At 50.5% G+C, this 21,775-nt stretch overlaps 1 protein-coding gene across 2 annotated transcripts; it reads right to left on the reverse strand.

Moving 5' to 3' along the window:
- Nucleotides 1-1,043: 1,043 nt before the first annotated feature.
- Nucleotides 1,044-21,257, reverse strand: SMO (smoothened, frizzled class receptor; the record flags this gene model as incomplete). 2 transcript variants are annotated; one of them, XM_082662218.1, is made up of 13 exons in its annotated part: nucleotides 1,044-2,535; nucleotides 2,751-2,885; nucleotides 3,361-3,509; nucleotides 3,947-4,132; nucleotides 4,939-5,047; nucleotides 6,173-6,265; nucleotides 7,550-7,673; nucleotides 7,769-7,988; nucleotides 8,331-8,503; nucleotides 8,748-8,957; nucleotides 9,669-9,874; nucleotides 10,559-10,673; nucleotides 20,927-21,011. In XM_082662218.1, the coding sequence occupies 11 exons, from the start codon at nucleotides 9,813-9,815 to the stop codon at nucleotides 2,123-2,125; spliced, it is 1,959 nt and encodes a 652-aa protein (XP_082518344.1). In that variant the 3' UTR covers nucleotides 1,044-2,122. The 2 variants fall into 2 exon arrangements, with proteins under 2 accessions (XP_082518344.1, XP_082518343.1); XM_082662217.1 differs by lacking the exon at nucleotides 10,559-10,673 and having other exon boundaries at nucleotides 20,927-21,257.
- Nucleotides 21,258-21,775: the final 518 nt, after the last annotated feature.

The raw sequence follows: 21,775 nt of genomic DNA on the forward strand, positions 1-21,775 counted from the left end.
GGTGCACAGGCTTAGTTGCTCCACGGCATGTGGGATCTTCCCGGACCAGGGCTCGAACCTGTGTCCCCTGCATTGGCAGCCGGATTCTTAACCGCTGTGCCACCAGGGAAGTCCCTTGGGCAAACTATTGAACCATTCTGTGCCTCAGTATCTTGGGGGTGTTAACAGTGCCTCTTAGGTCTGTTGCACTAAGGTATATACTTAGGTATATGTATATACCTTATGCACTTCATACACTTAGGTATATGAAGGGCTTAGAAGAGAGCCAGCAAGCATTGAGTGAGAATTAGCCATTATTAGCAGTATTATTATTACCATTATACACATGTAAAGTGCCTAGAAGATGATCAGTGTTAGTTCCCTTTCCTCTTCCCCTGGAATTTGGCTCTGGGCCAATTGCTTGTGTCCCCATCACTTGAGCTACGCCCCCAAACAAGCATGGTTAATACTCCACAATACCCTCTGAGTTGTCTGTGGGTACCATCCCCTTTCCTACGCAGATCTCCTTTCCACAGGATCCTGAGCCTAGTTTCCAGTTTTCTACTGACATCTTTTTGGAGGAAGTGAGGCTAGCAGCCTTCTCTCAGGGAAGCCGGATTCCTTTGACTGCCCGAAGGAGGAATCTGTGGATCCAAACGCACCTGGTCCCACAGACATCCCTTGTTGAGGCAAGAGGTCCCCAGAGGGGGGCCCAGGATTGCCATGAGGAGCCATGCCCATAGACACTCCCCAGCAGGGGGACACTTGCTTCCATTCATCACTCCAGGGACAAGCTGCATGTTCTTTGCTCATTCGTCTTATGATCAATGCCCAGTGAGGCAGCTGTGGCCAGAGCTTTTGTCCTTATATAGAACCAACTGGCCAGGAAGGACAGCCAGCACATTAAGCTGACATCAGCCTGACATCTGTCAGCTGTGACCTCATTAGCACCAAGCTCTTGGCCTTTCAGAATAGCTTTCAGAGGAAGTGGAAGACAAATTAGATCAGCACCAGGTAAACAGGTCAAGACGGGGCCTATGGAAAGAAGCACATCAAGAGTTTATACAAAAACCTTTTATTTACTGTTTATATTTTGTCTCCCTATCCCTACCCCCTGATCTGGAACCCAGCCAGCTGCTAAGGCTTCCTGCTGTCTGGTTCTCGAAACTGGGGCCTCGGATGGGGGTTATGGGAGGTGGGAACTTCTTCACCCACTGGTTGTGGAAGTTGAAGGAAGCTTTTCTGCCTGGCTGAAGTGTCAGCAGCTTCCCAGGGGAGCCCCTCAAGTCAGAGGATCCATCCCCCACTGGACAGATACAGGAAAAGATAACATGCATCTCTTGGAGGCCCAGAGGCTCCCCGTCACTCACTGCTTCTATGCCACGCCAGGCTCCATAGCTGAACCGATCTCTCACCTGGAGATGGAGCCCAGCAGCAAAGGGGTGGGGTTTGGGGGCAGGACAGACAATGCTGCGATGCTGGCTCCTAATCAACAAACAGGAAACGGGAAGAAGTTGGCCTGGTTGAACTGAAATGGGAAAGGGGAAGAAGGGTGCAGGAAAACCCAGGGTGGCTTAGTGGCCTGGAGTGGAGCCAGCTGGACACTTTTATAAAGAAAGGTTACAGGCCCTTTGGGAGTAAGCACTCCCAGCCCCGCAACCACCCTGAAGAGGGGGAAAGGAGCTCTGTCCTCCCATGGACAAAGGGCTAACGACACAAGCAACACTTTTGGTCTGAGAGTGCCAGGGAAGGGCACCCAGTGGCACCGAAAAGGGCAGCCTGCCTTGCTGGTCACCACAGCCCACTCTGAGTACCATCACCCCTGCCTGCACCTCTACTGCCCACCACGAGCTCTGCATACCCCATGACCCCCACTGGAGACTGACGCTGCCAGCCAGGTGGGGCAGAAACAAGGACCCTGAGCTCCAGGGCCCCGCCCCGGGTAAGGCCTGTCCGTGGAGATGTCAGGGCTCTTTCCCACAGTCCTGCTGCCGTGAGCCAGACATACTGAGCTCTCCCGGGAGGGCACTGGGCCCTCAGGTTCTCAGGAAGAGGAGACCCTGGAGAAGCACTCTCAGGCAGGAAGAAGAGCCTCCGAACGGTATTTGTTCCTCCTTCTTGTCCCAGGTCCTGCTCTCCAGGCTCAGAAGTCCGAGTCTGCGTCCATGAGTTCTGCCTCCATCAGGTTGGTGCGGGAGTGAATGGGCCCCAGCCCCTGCCGTCGGCCCTGCGCCCAGGCCATGGGGGCTGCGGCACTGGGCTCTGGGCAGAAGGGGTTGGAGACCAGGGTCCAGGCTCCCTGTCGGTAGGTTTCCCCAGCTCCCCAGGCACCCGCGGCCACCAGGCACTTCTGCCGGGGCAGCTGGGGCAGTCGAGGGACAGCACTGGAGGCAGGGGCAGGGCCCGGGGCGGGGTGGTGGAGCTCAGGGGGCGACACCAGCGGGCACACCTCCTTCTTCCTCTTCCTCCGCTTCTTCCTCCGGCCCAGGCGCTTCTCCAGCTCTGGGGAGATCTCTGCCTCAACCAGCCACAGGTTGGCTTTTTCCTCCGGGGGTACTGACAGTGGGAGAGAGAACGTGAGCCTGGGACCCTAACTCTGTCCACATCATGCCTTCTCTCCTCGGGACCCTACTCTTTTAGCTCAGGAACCCACACTTTAGATCCTCCAAGGCTTCCCCCCCCCTCCCCTGCTGGCAGCCCCTGGCACTCCAGTCCCAGGAACCTCCAGCCTCTACGTCCCCCACCTTCCTACAGAAGCCGGAACCCCATACCTGGAGTTGCCACAGGGGTGACAGACACATCCTGGGGCAGTATGGCTCCTCTCCGGGCCACCATCTTGGTGACATGCTGGGCCCAGGCAGAGGACACATCGGCCGAGGGCTCATTGAGGTCAAAGGCCAAACCCGCTGTGGGGATGGAAGGAAAGGATAAGGTACCATGACTGCCCAGGCCCCCACAGTGACCGCTCCTCCCTTATTTAGCATCATTCACCATCCCCCAACCCATGGCTCCCACTCGACTTAGCACAGAAAGCCCACCCTAGTGAACACAGCAATCTCTACCCATTCCCAGTCTGAAGAGAGGGGCCTCACGAGAGGCCAGAAATCCAGTCCCTGGAACCTGACTTCCCGTAGCCCAAGGAGAACAGCTGGAGAAGACGGTTGAAGGCGAGGGAGATGAGTCCTTTGGAACCAAAGCACCAGCAAGCAAGATCCAGGGGCAGGAACAGAGAGGGGAGGGTGGCCTGGGATGGGGGCAGGGTGGGGACTGGAGGAGAACCAATGTGTGAGAGAGAGGAGGGAGCCATTCCTCACAGCCTTCCAAACAGTCCATGAGGCCACACCAGCCTAGAAGGAAAGTGGGAATGGGGTGGAGGCTCACCCACAGGCCCGTCGTGGGAGACAGTGTGCATGCTGAAGGAGAGCTCCTGGCCTGGGTTCTGCAGCAGCTCGCGCCGCTTGGAGAAGGCCTTGGCGATCATCTTGCTCTTCTTGATCCGTTTGGGCTCATCGTCACTCTGCCCCGTCAACCTGAGGGCAGAAAGGGTGGGGGAAGCGGCATGGAGGGGCAGCTGCTTCCCCTCAAATCTTGCAAAAAACCAGTGGATCCGTTCCATCCAGGAAAGGAGCCTCCAGACGGCCTCAAGGACCCTGAGGGGTAGAGGCCTTCTGTGCCAAAAAGGGGGCCTAGAACGCAGGGCTCCTGCGCTCCGTTCTCAAATCACTCCACTCTTAGGAGACACCGGCCGCTGGCTCAGCCCTTGGCCCATCCTCCCAAGGACAGGAGGTGTCACCAGGGGGCAGTGGTGAGCCACAGAAAAGGCAGCTTTTGGCTGCTCAGGGCAGGCCCTTAGAAATCACACCTGCTCAAGGCTGTGCTGGGACACCTGAGACCAGACAAAGCCTAACAAATGCCGAGGCTGAGAGAACAAGGCAGCAGGGTCAGGACAGGCTGCTGCTGACCCCACCTGCACCAGGTGCGCCTCCAGATGAGCAGCGTGGCCTTGGTCCAGACCCAGGTGCTCATGGCAATGCCGGTTCCAAACATGGCAAATAGGTTGATCTTCTCCACCAGAAGGCTAGGGCGATTCTTGATCTCACAGTCGGGGATGGGTTTCTTGGTGGGAAGCCCGATGGTCACATTGGCCTGGCACCTGTGGTGAGGGGTAGGACACAGTTGAGGCCTTCTAAGTCTCCTGGGTGGGTGCCCAGACGATCAATCCAAACACTTTAGAAAGAGGGAAGCCCACAGCCCTGATTTGCAATCCTGGGTGATCATTAGAGTCACCTGGGAGCTTTTAATGACTCCTGATGTCTGGGCCACACCCCAGACAATTAAATCAAATCTCTGGGGGAGGGACATAGGCATCGGTGTGGTGTAAAGCTTCCCACACTGGAAGCTGGAGCCTTTAAGGAAGAGTCTGAAGCAGTCAGATTTTAACGAGCATTTTAACTGCTATTCTTGGTATCGGTAGGTACTGCACTTCTTTAAGCAGCTGAGATGTGTTACCTTCTCAGATTCATCCTCATTGTAACACAAAAAAGCACAGGCAAAACCAGAAAACATTAATGGGTTGTTAACCTACGGTAGAGAGGTAACTACTTCTGTGCAGGGATTTGCAAGAAGCTCTGTAAAGAGTCTATGAGAAATAGCAAGCGACTTCTGTGGCCAATGCAAGAGTCAGCTGGAGAAGCCAAAACACACGACGGCTTAACAGTTACAAACATACCAGCCAGAGAGCCTTGGGGGTGAAAGGGAAGGGTAGAGCTGGGCAGGGACCCAGAGGGCTGTCTGCCATGTTTGCAAATTACAGAACAACTATCAGCTTAAGCGCCCAGAGCAAGATGGGCAGTTTCTCTTGTCATCTGAGGCAGGGACCTGGCAGACCCCTGCTGGACAGCAGAGGAGGGTCTCCAGCTCCCACCACTGCTGCCCCCAAGCCTCCAGCCCCCCACTCACAGCACGTAGTCCCGGAAGCTGCGCTCCCACTCTGCCTGGTTGAAGAAGTCGTAGAAGTGGCAGCTGAAGGTGATGAGCACAAAGCCAAAGGCCAGGAAGCCAAAAATGCCTGCGGAGGGACAGAGATGGGACAGGGCGTCACCAATCCCAGGTATGGAAGCAGCAGTGGGGAAGAGGGTGTTCGCCCACTCGGGCCTGAGAGGCAGCTGAGTCTGGGGTGAATTTGTGCTGGGCTCAGTTTAAGAGCTGTTTTCTCTACAAACTTATGGTTACCAAAGGGGAAAGCGGGGGAGGGATAAATTAGGAGTTTGGGATTAGCAGATAGAAACTACTATACATAAAATACATTAAACAACGTGGTCCTAGTGTATAGCACAGGGAACTATAATCAATATCCTGTGATAGGGGCTTCCCTCGTGGCGCAGTGGTTGAGAATCCGCCTGCCAATGCAGGGGACATGGGTTCGATCCCTGGTCCGGGAAGATCCCACACGCTGCAGAGCAACTAAGCCCATGCACCACAAGTACTGAGCCTGCGCTCTAGAGCCTGCAAGCCACAACTACTTAGCCCGAGTGCCACAACTACTGAAGCCTAGAGTCCGTGCTCCGCAATAAGAGAAGCCACCGCGATGAGAAGCCCGCGCACCGCAACGAAGACCCAATGCAGCCAAAAATAAAAAAATTAATTAAATAAATAAGAAATTAAAAAAAAGATTACATGAAAACTTAAAAAAAATATCCTGTGATAAACCATAATGGAAAAGAATATATCTATATCTATATCTGAATCACTTTGCTGTACACCAGAAATTAATACAACATTGTAATTCAAGTATACTCCAATAAAAAAATTTTTAAAAGAACTGTTTTCTCCAAAATAAGACAAGATTTTGGAGGTGCTTAAGGCCACTCTGGGTGGGTCCCAGCAGGAGGGAAGTAGACATGAGGAAGCAGTCTAGACATGAACTTGAATTCTTCCAACTGAGAAAGAAGCTACCTTCTCCTTATGTATTTATTTATTTTTTTTGCTACCTTCTCTTTTCAGCTGCTACCGCCACTACCATCAGCACCAACACACACACACACACACACACACACACACACACACACACACACACACACACACACACACACACACGGCCTTATCTTGCCTCCCTGGCTGCTAACTTGCCCCACAATGTACTTCAGCCTCCGAGACTCTTCACCAGAGGGTGTAGTGTTGGGATGGCACTCACCCAGGCGCAGCATGGTCTCGTTGATCTTGCTGGCTGCCTTCTCGCTCAGCAGCCCAGGGTGGTTGCTCTTGATGGAGAACAGGGTCATGACTCCTGAACAGAAGGGAGATGGCAGACGTTAGTGGAGGCCAGGCCACTCTCCTGGGAGGAATAGGTGCATGGCAGGGGAGGGCCCCATGGTCCTAGAGCCCCACGTCTGATGACTTCTGGGCTGATTTAAAGCTTGGGGAACTGGAGACACTGGAGCACAGCTGGTGGCAGATGCGCCACGGGCTGGAAAGACTTGGGCAGGGCACAGACGGTCAGTGGAGACGAAAGATGCCTCAGTCCTGGTCCGGCCTCTCCAAGTAAGGCAGCAGGTCAAAGCTATTATGATGGAAAAGGCCTAAGAAAAGGCTCCAGGACAGTGCTGTCCAAGAGAAATATAACGTGAGCCACATTCACCATCTCAAATTTCCTAGAAGCCACCTTCAAAAAGTAAAGGGACACAGATGAAGCTAACTGCAATATATTTCATAAACAATAAATCATTGTTTATGACATTATCATTTCAACATGTAATCCATATAACAAATTGTTCATGAGATAGTTTACTCCTGTATGTGCTGAGTCTTTGAAGTGCAGTGTGTATTTCATACTTAGGACACATCTCAGTCTGGATTAGTTTCAACACACGTGGCTAGTGGCTCGCACTAGCCACACAGGATCACACAGATACAAAATATAAATCAGGCTCAGCCACTGCCAAAGAGAGGGAAACGAGGTGGGCTGAACAGAAGACTGATGGCGCTGGGGGAGGAAACTGAAGTTTACAAAGAACACTCAACGAAAATGAGCTAAGATACGGAGGCTTAGTGTGGAGGTGGCAGACTGAGACAGGGAAATGAGGAAACAGAGAATCTGTGCATGTTGTGAAAACTCTGCATGTGTGTGTGTGCGTGCGCACTCGCACTACGAGAAGAAAGGAGAAATGAAGCTCCAAAGACCAAGCATGTGTATAAATTCAGGGCGCACGCACATGACTGAAGGCTCCCAGTTGGCCCGTGCGGACAGGGTGGTTACTCAGGGTGTTCACCACACAAGGGTATCTGGCCAGGGCTGACCAGCGGCTGGAATCCAGCCCAAGCTCCACTCAACAAGCCATGAGCCCTGGCACGAAGCTGGAGTAAGGGGAGTATTTTTCTGACCCGCACAAAGGTGCTACCTGCACCACGGCCTGCCCATGGGCACCTTCCCCTTTGCACCAAGGTCCTGCATGAGGCGGCTGAGGTCCCACCTCGAAGGCAGCAGAGCTGGCAGCTCCTGGCTCCTACTTACACAGAGCAGACGCTCAGCACATTTTGCTGCCCGACCAGTCCTGACCCGGTCCTCACTCACCTCGGATGAGGAAGTAACCTCCCACAATGAGCACCAGGCCGATTGGGGCCAGCACGAAGCCAGCACGGTATCGGTAGTTCTTATAGCCCACAAAACAGATGCCGCTCACAGAGTCCCCATCCACCTAGAGCAGGAAGGGGTGGGGGGACAGAGTCAGTCACTGTCTCCCTCACCCAAGTCCGCCCCACTCAGATCCCCACCCCCTACCAGTCACTATACCTGGGCCACGGCGAGGATTGCCACAGTGAGGACAAAGGGGAGCGACCAGGTGAGGAGGTGGAAGTAGGAGGTCTTGCCCGAGAGAGGCTGGTAGGTGGTCCCCAGGGCTTTGAAGGAGGTGTGCCAGGCATAGGTGAGGACCACAAACCAGACGACGCCGGCCATCAGGGCATAGTACACGATGACGAAGATGATGACGCAGGACAGGGTCTCGTTGGAGCTGCACAGACATGTGGAGCGTCATTTGGGGCCGTCGTTCTGTACTCCCTCTACGAAGTCTCTCCACCCTGTCCCCAGTCCCCTGGCTTCTAAGGTCTGGAGGACTTCCCTAGCAGTCAGGGCTTGGAGACCAGGCTCAGGTCAGAAGTGAAGAGGATACAGAAGATGCCCCTTTGAACAGATGCAAACAGTCCAGGCTCTAATGCTGGAGACCTTGGGTGCAACAAGGCAAAGCTGAATCCCACGCTGAACTCTCCGTTTCAAGACCTACCTGCCCCTTTTGTGGAAAACGCACATCAGCCTCTTCCCCTCACCCTCGCCTCTGGGTCCGCAAGACACCTACGTGGGCTCCCCAAGCCTCATGGTGCCATCAGCGCGGCAGACGATCTCCCGGCGGGCGCCGTCCATGAACTGGGCCAGCCAGCCAATGCTGCCCACGAAGAAACACGCGTTGACGTAGAAGAGAATGACAGCAGGGTAACGATTGGAATTCCGCCAGTCAGCCACAAATGTGGCCTAGAAGAGAGAAGTGGGGCCCATTCTGTGAGGTCAGGGTTATTCTGCTGCCCTTATCTGAACCCCCGGACCCCTCTTATCGCCACCCTTCCCCGAGGACCCCTGCCAAGTCCTCCGCCCCGCTCTCCCAGAGCCCAGCCTCTCTCAGTGACAATCGGCTCCCTTCCTACTTTACAGGCTGCCTGAGGGTCCTGGGCCCTGCCGCCCCCCTGACCCTCCACCCACGGGCCTGCCTCCCGCTGACCAGGGTGAAGAGAGTGCAGAGGCCCGTGACGGCCCCGAAGGCCGCGATGTAGCTGTGCATGTCCTGGTGCTCGGCCTCGGTGAAGAGCGGGTTCTGGCACTGGATCCCACAGCCCTCCACGTCCTCATACCAGCTCTTGGGGTTGTCAGTCCGAACCAAGGGAGCCTCACATTGGCCCGAACTGTTGAACTTGATGTTCTGCACCTCATTCTGGCAATGAGAGAAGAGGAGAAAGCGCATAGGGGAGCGGTAGGCGCAGGTGACCTTTGGTTTAATAAGAGGCGCGAAGGTAGCGTGGCAGAGAGGCCAAGAGCACAGGCTCCGCAGACAACCTTCCAGCATTTGAATCCTAGCCTTGCCCTCGTGACTGCACAGCCTGGGGCAAATTATTTGACCTCTCTGTTAGCTCAGTTTCCTGATCTCTAGGATAGCAATACTTCATGGTGTGGTCTAAGGGTTAAGTGAATAAATAAATGTAAGATGTTTATAATAGTATTTGGAAGGTAATAAATAATAATAATTAGTATTACTACTATCATCATCATCATTATTAATGTGCTGTCCTTCATCACCCAGAACTAGATCACACCCCCGTCTTGGTGTCTCTTAGCTGTTTTACACGTGCAAGCCTTGACTCCCTAAATACACAATAAACTTCCTGAGCACAGGTTTGTCATTCACGACTCCTGTAACTCCCCATCACCTAACAGAGCGGGTGCTCAAAAATCTTTTTATAAATAGATCATCCCTAATAGACTGGTTCAGCTCGGCGAGCTTCAGTTTGGGCCTGTGGCTCACTGACGCCATGGCTGTAGACCTGGGATCTCCCGGAAGAGAAGGCGCTGAGCTCCTCTGCCCCTGCTGGGCCCTGTCCCGTGCCTGGTCCTGCCCAGCCCAGACCCTGCCCCACAGAGCACTTACCGGGCAGCCCTCGGGGAAGTGGTCGGGGGTGCAGCGCAGAAAGTCGGGCCAGCCCCGCTCCCTCTCCACGATGGCACAGGGGCCACGGGTGGCCTGGCAGAGGGTGCGGCTGGGCAGTTCCACCCGGTTGTTCTCACACTTTGGCATGTACACAGCACACAGCAGGGGCTGGATCACTGCCCAGCAGCGGGGGGCGTTCCGGAGGCCTGGGGGTAGCGACAGTGTGGACACGTTGCAGTGAAGACCCCTCAGCACTCTGGCCCACAGACAGACATAGCTGCACCACTGTTCCCCGGGTCTAAGGCATCTCTCTTTGCCACGCTGCAGGCCATGACTGCTCAGGACGGTCAGGCACGGCGTTTCTCAGCAGGGCATTTAGGCTTGACCGTTCTTTGTGCTGCAGGAGTGTCCCAGGTACCGCAGGACATTTGGCGTCCCTAGACCCTGCCCACTAAATGCCAAGAGAAGCCCTAAGTCCTGGTGACAGCCAGAAAATGCTCCTCACCCCTCCCACTCCAGGGTGGGGATTGGAAGAGGCCTGAAGAGGAACGTCTGGGACACTGGTGATGTTCTATTTCTTGATCTGGTTCTGGTTTCATGGGTGATTTACTTTGTGAAAATCAAACTGTGCACTTTTCTCTGTGTATATTACAATTCAATTAAAGTTCTTAAGAAACAGCCCCCATTTCCAAATGCCCCACTAATGGAATGTTAGCACCTCTGGCTGAGAACCCCAGGTCAATTTACCTTTTACTTTTTCAGGGACATTGTTAAAACCTTCTACATTCCACAGGGAAGGAGTGTTGTGGGACCCACCCTCACAGGGCCCGTGCACCAGGACCAGGAGGTGCTTCCCCTTGCCCAGACCCCGGGACCCTTGTTCCTCTTACCAAGCTGAGGTGAGACAGAGAACAGGTTGGAGCTTAAGAAGAGGTAGTCAGGGGAGCCAGGTACTCCGAAGCCAGAGGAGGAAACAGGAAATCAGATGGAGAGAAACAGAGGAGGCTGTGTCCAGTGCACGGGGAGGAAAGGTGTTGTCAGCCAGAAAGAAACAGGTGGAGGTCTCCCAGCACCCCTACCCCAGTCCAGGCCTCTACCCTGCTCTCCCTGTGGCTGGGCTCACTCAGCATTCTACCCCCTTCGCCCCTCCTGAATCACCCCTGCTTCAGGAACACCTATTTCCCAAACAAGAAGTTGTATTAGGAGAAGCTTCTGAGGATGTGAGAGCCAACGTGGGTGACTGCCCAGGTTGGGGGTGGTGTGAGCAGGTAACTGCTCTTTTTGGGAGGAAGGTAATATAGCAGAGGGATAAGGAGCATGGACACTGCAATTAGCCTGCCTGGGTCCAATTCGTGGCTCTATCATTTCCTGGCTGTGTGATCTTAGACAAATTACTTTACCTCTAGCCTCAGTTTCCTCATCTGTGAAATGGAGATAATATTGAATAGACTTACCTTGTGGAACTGTGGTGTAGAGTGAGATAATGCATCAAATGTGCTTAGCCCAGTACCTGTCATGTACTAAGCACTCAAGAGACATTAGCTGTTACTATTAGTAATCTGAGGCCTCTGACCGTTCACAGCTCTCACTAGACAAAATCTATTCCAAGGGTGCGGAGCAAGTTCCTGTCACTTAAGAAGCAATGTCCTTGGGCAACGGTTCTGAGACCTGACTCAAATCCGAATCACCTGGGGGACCTTTATCACTCTAGGTGGAGAGCCCAGTCTCAAAGATTTTGGCTGAGAGGGTGTGGGTGGAGGACACAGCAGTGGTTGCCAGGGGCTAGGGTAGGAGAGGGCTCTGCCTACTAAGGGGCAACACGAGGGAACCTTTGGGGGTGATGGGACTGTTCTCTATCTTGTATGTAGTGGCTGCATCCAGAATTCTATGCGTTTGTCTAAACTCATAGAACTGTGACAAGAAAGAAAAAGTGAATTTTACTGGATGTTTAAGCAATATATTTTAAATGCGGACGGGTTCCCTCGAGTAATAGGTATTTTAGAGGAACAACAGGCAGATGCTTAATAAAAATACTGTGGGGACTTCCCTGATGGTCCAGTGGTTAAGAGTCCGCCTTCTGGGACTTCCCTGATGGTCCAGTGGTTAAGAATCCGCCTGCCAATGCAGGGGACACGGGTTCCACCCCTGGTCCTGGAAGATCCCACATGCCATGGGGCCACTAAGCCCGTGCGCCACAACTACTCAGCCTGTGCTCTAGGGCCTGTGAGCCACAACTACTGAGCCCACGTACCACAACTGCTGAAGCCCACATGCCTAGAGCCCGTCCTCCACAACAAGAGAAGCCACTGCAATGAGAAGCCCGCGCACCGCAACAAAGAGTAGCCCCCGCTCGCTGCAACTAGAGAAAGTCCACGTGCAGCAGTGAAGACCCAGCACAGCCAAAAATAAATAAACAAATAAATAAATAAATTTATTTTTTTAAAAATAGAATCCGCCTTCCAATGCAGAGGACACAGGTTTGATCCCTGGTCGGGGAACTAAGATCCCACATGCTGCGGGGCAACTAAGCCCAAGCGCCTCAACTAGAGATCCCGCGTGCTGCAAACTACAGAGCCCATGTGCTCTGGAGCCCGTGAGCCACAACTAAAGAGAAGCCTGCGCGCCGCAATGAAGATCCCGCGTGCTGCAACTAAGATCCAACACAGCCAAAAATAAAATAAATTAAAAAATAAATATTTTTAAAAAATATTGTGGAATATGGGCTGGCCTTAGTGACTTGCTCGACCAATAAAATGTGGTGGAAGTGACGTTCTCAGACTCTCAAGCCTGGATAATAATAAGAAGCCATTTGGCTTTTGCCTGGGTCTCTCTTGGAACACTTGTTCTTGGATCCCAGTTGCCATGAAATAAGACCAACTATCCCGAGGCTGTCCTGGTGGAGAGGCCACATAGAGAGGCCCTGGGACCAAAAGAAGAAAGAGAAAGAAATGTTGGGTTTTTCAAGTTCCCAGCTTTTCCAGTTACCCCAGTGAAAGCCAAGCCATCCCTGCTGAGTGCTGTCCAGGCTACAGATTCATGAGCAAAAGGAATGGTTCTTGTTTTAAGCCACCAAGATTTGAAGTGGTCTGTAATATAGCAATAAATAACCAGAACACACACACACACAAACAACGTTGTGTTCTTTTTCTGGAATTTGTGATATTTTTCTGAATTTGCTTTGTGAACGTGTAATTTGTTTTTCTTTTTATCTCATTTTAAATATTGTTTTGTAGTTTAAAAATAAATTACCCAAGGAAAAAATAGATTATTACATAAATATTAAAAGACAACTGAGGAGGCATCGAGGGAAAAAATAAGTTGAATTCTTACCCCATTTCTTTTTTTTTTTTTTTTTGCGGTACGCCGGCCTCTCACCAATGTGGCCTCTCCCGCCGCGAAGCACAGGCTCCGGACGCGCAGGCTCAGCAGCCACGGCTCACGGGCCCAGCCGCTCCGCGGCATGTGGGACCCCCCAGACCGGGGCATGAACCCATGTCCCCTGCATCGGCAGGCGGACTCTCAACCATTGCGCCACCAGGGAAGCCCCTTACCCCATTTCTTACATAAAAATACATTCCAGATGAATCAAAAATAACTACATTATTTTAAGAAATCAGAGTACTAGAAGAAAAAGTGGAAAATGTTGTTTTAAATCTTTGAGTGGAGAATGCATTTTGAAGTATGACACAAAACTCAGAAGTTTTGAAATAAAAGATTTAAAGAAAAGACTTCAGAAAAATAGAAAAATTCAGTAGGGTAAAAAACAAACAAGATCATAAGAAAAGCAACACACTGAGAAAATATATTTCCAATACGTATCACAGGTAAAGAATTACTTTCCTTGCATGCATAAAGCTCTTCCAAATCAATAAGAAATTCATAATCCTATAGAAAAATGGGCAAATGACAAACAACAGAAGATACAAATGGCCTTTAAAAACATAAAGAGATGTTCAGTCTCACTCATTAAATGTGAAATAAAACTACGATGACATCTAACTTTTTAACCTTTAGAAGGATAAAGATCAAAACATTTGAAAATGCTGTACTGGCAAGAGTCGGGGGGAAACTGGCACTTTTGTATATTTTTAGTAGGACTAAAAATTAGTTAACATTTGTGGAGACTATTTGACATTAGCTGTAAAATGTTATACTAGCAATTCCACTTCACACGCTCAGAAAAATTGTATATAAGATTATTCATTGCAGTACTGTTTATAATAACAAGAGTTGAAACGTCCTTAATATTTATCCATCAATAGTAGACCCACTAAATAAAATATCACACATCAATATAATAGCACACTATCCAGGGTTGAACTATTTGCAATGAAATGGAACAATCTCCAATATGTCTTGTTTAATGGGTGCAGCTGAGTGGAGAACAGCCTGGAGAGCTGCTACTGGTTATGGGAGGAAAAAAGAATAAGAACACATCTACATTTGTACATATGTTAGATATCAATAAAAGAATACACACAAGGGCTTCCCTGGTGGCGCAGTGGTTGAGAGTCCGCCTGCCGACGCAGGGGACACGGGTTCGTGCCCTGGGCCGGGAAGATCCCACATGCTGCAGAGCAGCTGGGCCTGTGAGCCATGGCCACTGAGCCTGCGCGTCCGGAGCCTGTGCTCCGCAACGGGAGAGGCCACAACAGTGAGAGGCCCGCGTACCACAAAAAATAAAATAAAAAAAAAAAAGAATACACACAAACCAGTGTTGGTGGTTGCCTGTGGGAAGGGAAATGGGTAGCTGGAAACAGAAGTGGAAGGATTTAACTTTTGCTACTGTAGAATTTTGTACTATGTTCGTATACTACCTATTTTATTAAAGTAATTAAGCTTAAAAAATAAATATGCAAGTTACTGGGATGCAGGAAGCTCCCCAGCGAAGAAAAGGGAATGAAACTGGAAACAAGAAGAAAGGGGACATCAGCTTTATCTGTTTCGTTTTCTTTTTCTATTTCTGTCTTTTTTTTGGCTGCAAGTCTTAACTACTGGACCGCCAGGGATTTCCCTTGTTTTATTCCTTTAATAAAATATGAAACAAAAAGAAAAAATACAGACACAGGTGTTATATTAGTCTCTGCATTTTTCTACATTTATACACTTTAAAAATAACATTTGCCACAATTTAAACTTTAAAAACGAATTTTTTTATGTGTGATTCAGATGATCAGTCAAGTTGAAAACCGTTGTTCCAAGAACGGTTTAGCATTAGAAAATTTCATCAGGACCTCCCTGGTGGCGCAGTGGTTAAGAATCCACCTGCTAATGCAGGGGACATGGGTTCGAGCCCTGTTCCAGGAAGATCGCACATGCCACGGAGCAACTAGGCCCGTGCGCCTCAACTACTCACGGGCTCTAGAACTCACGCGCTCTAGAGCCCGTGAGCCACAACTACTGAACCCACGTGCCACAACTACTGAAGCCCATGCGCCTAGAGCCCGTGCTCCACAAGTGAAGCCACCACAATGAGAAGCCCCACACACCCCAATGAAGAGTAGCCTCCGCTCACTGCAACTAGAGAGAGCCCGTGCGTAGCAACAAAGACCCAACACAGCCAAAAATAAATTTTTAAAAAAGAGAAAATTTCATCAATGCAATTTACCATGTTAACAGATTAATGAAGAAAAAATCATATGATCATCTCAATAGATACAGAAAAAGTAGTTGATAAAATTCAGTGTCCATCCATGATAAAAATAATAATTGGCAAATTAGGAATAGAAGAAAATTTCCTTAATCTGATAAAAATATTTATAACTACAAGAGACCTACACCAAACATCATATTTAATGGTGAAAGGTAGAAAAGCTTTCTCTTTAGAATGAAGAAAATGTCAAGGATGAAAGATGCTACTATTTTTAAAAATATATTTTTTTATGTGGACCATTTTTTTTAAGTCTTTATTGAATTTGTTACAATATTGCTTCTGTTTTATGTTTTTGGTTTTTTGGCCACGAGGCATGTGGGATCTTAGCTCTCCAACCAGGGATCAAACTCGCATCCCCTGCACTGGAAGGTGAAGTCTTAACCACTGGACCTCCAAGGAGGTCCCAGTGCTGCTACTATTACCACTTCTTTTTTTTTTTTTTAAATGGCCATATTATTTTATTTTTGGCTGCATTGGGTCTTCGTTGCTGCACGTGGGGTTTCTCTAGTTGCGGCGAGCAGGGGCTACTCTTCACTGTGGTGCACAGGCTTCTCACTGCGGTGGCTTCTCTTGTTGTGGAGCATGGGCTCTAGGTGCACGGGCTCAGTAGACACCTCCAGGACATTGTTAACTACAAGTGGTAGGGCTTCCCTGATGGTCCAGTGGGTAAGAATCCACACTCCCAATGCAGGGGTCCTGGGTTCGAGCCCTGGTCAGGGAACTAGATCCCACATGCATGCCACAATTAAGAGATCCCGTGTGCCGTAATTAAGAGATCCTGCGTGACGCAACTAAGACCTGGCGCAGCCTAAATAAATGAACAAATATTTTAAAAAAATGTTTAAGAACAGCAAAATAGATAAATAAATTGTGATGTATTCTACAATGGAATACTATTCAGCAATGAAAAATAAGCTGCAACAACATGGATGAATTTTACAAAATAATGTAGAGCAAAAGAAATGACATAAAAGAATACACACAGCATGATTCCACTTGTATGAAGTTCAAAAACATGCAAAACTGAAATACACTGTTTAGGGATTCCAAAACTAGATGGTAAAACTATGGAGGAAAGAGGAAACAATTATCAAAAACATCAGGGCATTGGTTACTTCTAGAAGAGGAGGGAGGGGGATGTGATTGGAAAAAACAAAGAGGGAGCTCCTGGGGGGGCCCCACCATCACTTGACTCAGGTGTCACTTTATAATTATTTGTTATTTAGTACCTCTGTGTCTTATTCGCCTTCTGTATACATGCTACATTTCACAATTAAAAACTTAACAATCTGATGCAAAAATGAAAACTTGGGCCCATGGGTATTTCTCTGTATTTTTATACTTTCTAAAAATGTATACTTTTAGAATGATTCTGATCATCAGCCAGGTTTGAGAACAGCTCTAAGGAAATTCTTCCTGATCTGCCCCTGCAAACAACCTACCATCACCAACAACAGACCTCCTCTCAGTCTCTCATCTAAGTGTCTGGGAGGCAAATGAGAAACTCCTCCCAGCTTCTCCAGCTCTTTCCCACTGGCTGCCCCCGGCTGGATGACAGGGCCGCACACCCCTGTGCGCACACACAGCACAGCAGTGGTCAAAGAGGCTACGTGCTGGCTCTCAGGGACCTGTTTCTCTTGCCAGCCGCAGGTCTCTCTGCTTTCTTGCCCCATTTACCAAACCAACCAGATTTGGCTGAAGGTGGACCATGGCCTGGATAGTATGTTTGTCTGGGCAGCTTGGAATGCCTGAGAGGAGACATTTCAAGCTATCCTGGGGAAAGATGCTGAGTGCCCGAAGAAGCCCAAGTCGAGAGAGTGGAAAGATATAGGAGAGACAGACCTGAGTTCTATATAAACCTAGAAATTGGCCCAACCTCAGCTGCAGACTTCCTCACTTGATGGCATCCTTCCAAAGGCTCAGCAATCTAGGCTGAGGAAGCTCATAGTGGGTACCTCTCTTCAGCAACTCTTATTCCAGATCTGCTGGGAACCTCCACATAGACCTTCCAATGAAGGCCTCTAATTCACATGGCCCATACTTTCTTCCTAAACCTCCTCCTTCTCTAGCATTCTCCAGCTTAGTGAAAGGGAATGATACCACCTTCCATCCAAGCCTAAAACCTGGGTCCTCCAGCTCTCTCATCAGCAAGTCCCATTGGTTCTACCTCTGAAGCTCCGGGATCTGACCACTTCCTCCAAGCTGTTACTCCAGTCCTGACCACCATCATCTCTCAGCTGGACTACTTCAACCATCTGCTAAACAAGCAAACAGGCTCCAGGATTTCCCTTCTCCTGTGGCTTCTTCACACAGTACTCAAAGAGATCGGTCTAAAATGCAAACATGATTACATCTCTCTCTTGCTTAAAAGCCTTCAGTGGCTCCATACTATCTTCTGGAAAACAACCAAATTTCCTAATATGGGGTATGAATCCCTTTATTTTCTAATTCTCTAGGTCTTATCTCTTATAATCCTATCCCTCAAATGCTTTGATCCAGCTCTGCTGAAATTTTTATACTTCCTTAAAAGTACCAAGCCCTCTCACCTCTACAGCTTTGTGCATGCTATCCCCTCCTCCTATCCTTCCCACCCAAATCTTCCTTGGCCCCAGTAATTCCTACTTATTTCTCAGGTTGTGGGTTAAATGTCAGTTCCTCTGGGGGTCTTCCCTTGCGCCCCAGAGTCCTTTGTGTTCATTCAGCATCCCACCTGGTCACAATACCTCTCAGAGGTGTTGCTAAAGCCTGTTTAATTATCTGTCTTCGGATCCTGTCTGAATTCTTTGTCTATTTTTTTTTCGGTATTCTTTGCCTTTATCTGCCCCAGAACCTGATCCAGAATGACATATAGCAAGCACCCGACACCTAACTGAACGTGGACAGCTGTGTACTCAGAACTCTGAGACTTTTAAAAAAGTAAAGAAGTCTCTACTTTCAAAAGTTTACAGATGAAGACAACCTAAATCATCTTCACCCACAAAAACACCTCCAAGGGCCAGATGACACTGACCATGTCCAAAGCCAAATCAAGACCACCAGCTCAGGCCAGGAAAAATCACTAGCCAGAACCCCCCAGCAGAAGGCTTGTCTGTGATTCTCACACTCGGCTCCAGTTCACTACCCACCCACTGACCCAGCTGGCACCAACTCCTGCTTCTGGCCCTACTTCATATAAAACATCCAGCAGAAAGACCAGACGCAGAAAAAGAACACCCAGAACACATATGGGAATGGGACTGAGCTGAGGGATGAAGGGTGGCAGCAGAGAAGAGCTCAGAATGAACTAAGGACCAGGGTTCAGGGCCGGCACCCCTGCAGGACCCTGCCCCACCAGAGCCACAGCTAGTGAGGTTCGAACCCACACAGCCAGCGGATGGTTCTGACTCCTCAACTTTCCTGCCAAAACCACTTCTGCCTGCTCAGCAGCTGCTCTCAGGAGTATGGGCTGGAGAGAGGTTCATACCCTTTCTGCCTGATTTGATGGAAACTACAGAAGGGCAGCATCACACATGCACTTAATTTAGGAGAATTCGACCATGGGCCCCTGCAAAATAAATAAATAAAAAGAGAGAGACAGAATGAACACATATTCTCTCATAGTGTGAACAACTCAGAACTGGGTGAGATTCTAGTGCCGAGACTTTTTTTTTTTTTTAACAGGAATATTTATTTATTGGTTGCATTGGGTCTTCGTTGCTGCACGCAGGGTTTCTCTAGTTGCAGCGAGCAGGGGCTACTCTTCGCTGCAGTGCGCAGGCTTCTCATTTGAGGTGTCTTCTCTTGTGGCGGAGTACAGGCTCTAGGTGTGCGGGCTTCAGTAGTGGTGGCACGTAGGTTCAGCAGTTGTGGTTCATGGGCTCTAGAGCACAGGCTCAGTAGTTGTGGCTCACAGGCTTAGCTGCTCTGCGGCATGTGGGATCTTCCCAGACCAGGGCTCGAACCCGTGTCCCGTGCATTGGCAGGCGGATTTCTTAACCACTGCGCCGCCAGGGAAGTCCTAGTGCTGAGACATTTAGATTTTCCATACAGCTGGCTCCTAAACTCAAAGAAACCTTGTTTATACCTTTCTTTTGTGTATTTTTAAAAATCCTTTCCCTCTTCTGCTCTTTTGCATTTATGTAATTTTAAAAAGTAAAATTATATTTTCTATGTATGCCCCTTCTTATATATTGTACATTACTATATGTTGCACATTCATACAAACATATTACCATAAAAGAGTATGTATGCAAAATCACATAGACCTTATGTTGTGGCCATTTATGGATTTTTCAAAGCTACTGTTGATTACACATGGTTTCTGCCTACATGTTGACTTTAGAACCTGATACCCACAAAGGATGTGGCTCCACCATGGGTACCATCCTCCAGGTTCTTCCTCTGGCATCTGTACCAAGCCAGGAATGACATGACTTTGTCCAACATCCGGCAAAGACTCTGAGAACTCTAGTGGCCAACCTGACAATGACAGGCAGCCTACAAACACTCCCCTATCAGGATCCTTACCCATCCCTGGGGCAGAACTGAGATGTGGGGCATCCAAGGCCTATCAAAAGACTGAGGGTTCCCAGGTCTGCTCCTGCCTTTTGATTTTATTTCCTGTTTCTTCAAGGACAATTTTGGAGTCACCCTAGCTACAAGCAAGGGGTGGCAAGGCCAGTTCCCTCCCCTTCTCTTTAGGTCCCCAGCCCAGAAGAGTGACAGGTGGGGAGCTAATCCACTCCACACTGCTAAAGAAGGACCTGCTTGGGTTCAGTCTGCATTTTTTCAGGCTGGGTCATAATCTCACCATGAGGTGAGGGTTCTGGGACCTCAGACCACCATGAAAGTATCCAGGGGGCTCTAGACATCCCACACTTAAGTGTCCTTCCTCAGCCCAGACCAGCCTGAGGGTCCAAACTTCCAAGGAACCCACAAATGATCATTAGAATAGTCTCATTCCTTCACAACCTCAGACAAGGAACTGAGTCCCCATTTTTCAGATGAGGAAACTGAAATCTCCTGTCAAAGCAAGACACGATCACTGGACTTCTGTCTCCCAAAACAAGATTTCTGGAACTTTCTGGTTACCTTTTAATTACTCATCACCAGGGGTTTCTTACCCTTCACAAATTTCACTCAGTTCTTTCCCCCACCCTCTCCCTCAATGCCTAAATCTTCTACCCCCATCTTCCCTTTTTCCTGCCAATTCGATTTCCCAGTTTCTTCTCCAAGGTCTAAACACCTCCTTGAATTCCCGAGGACCCCGCTTCCATAGTGGCACCTACGTGGAGCATCTCCTTTTCTTAAAAAAAAAAAAAAAAGTCCTTTACTGTGGCTCAGAGCCACCATCCCCCTCGCTCTTGGGCCCCTCATTCCCCCTTTTCCTTTGCAAACCCACCCTGCTCAGGCCTTTGTGATCCGCTTCCTCAACTTCCTCGCCCTCCCGCCTCATCACCGACGGTCCCATCCTGCATACAGCCTGCCCCCAAAGTTTCAGAATCCGTTCTTGCAACTCTCCCGGGCGCTGCTCCCGCCCTCTCAAAAGCTCAGTCTTGAGCCTATTCTTTCCGAGAATCCCCGCATCCCATCACCACAGCCCCCGCTCCGGCTCCCGCGCGCTTACCCGACCAGAGCACCAGCTTGCCGTGCGCTTCCTCCTGGGAGTCCGAGTCCCCGGCCAGCAGAGTGGAGGTGGCCCCGTAGGGCAGCGCCGAGCCCAGACACACGTTGTAGCGCAGTGGCTCGCAGGGGGCGGCCCGGCCGCAGTGGCTCAGCAGCGGCGGAGGGCCGGTCACGGCCGCGCTCCTTCTCGCGCTCCCGCCCGCGCTCCGCGGCCCAGGCCGGGTCGCGTTCCCGCTCAAGGCCGCCCCCCGGCCCGGGCCCCCCAGCAGCAGCAGCAGCAACAGCCCCAGGAGCAGGAGCGCCGGCCCCCGTGCGAGGCGGTCAGCGGCCATGGCCAAACCCGCCAACTCAGCAGAAGCCCTGGAGCCCCCGCCCGCTCTCCGGAGCCCCCAGGCCACACGCGCAACCCTTGGGGCCTCGGGGGCAGCTCAGGCGACCAGTGCGCCCCGCGAGTCCGGTGCCGGGCCCCCCCGGACGCTCTGCGCGCCGCGGGCCCTAGGCGCCCAACTTCGCAAACTTTGGAACCCGGGGCCCATGTTGGGCGGTGGAGGCTCGGGCCGGGATGCACAACTCTCTACCCCTTCCCCTGGCAATCCTAGTTATCTTCAGCTGCGGGAGCCCCCTGGGCCCCCAATCTCTAGCCCCATTCCTTCTCCCACCATTAAAACCACCTCCCGGCCCCGCGATGGAGGCCAGGCGCGGGCCGGGAGTGCTGGACTAGGTTCCCGGCTCCACCCTCGCGCCAGCCTACGGCCCAGACGCCCACTTGGCTGCACTGTGCCGCAGCCCCGGGACTCTCCCCGCCAACTACCCGGCTCCTTTGTTGCTCTAGCTCGCTCGGCTCTCTGGA

This window comes from Grampus griseus (assembly GCF_964374135.1).
Source record: "Grampus griseus genome assembly, chromosome: 9".
NCBI classification, from domain to species: Eukaryota; Metazoa; Chordata; class Mammalia; order Artiodactyla; family Delphinidae; genus Grampus; species Grampus griseus.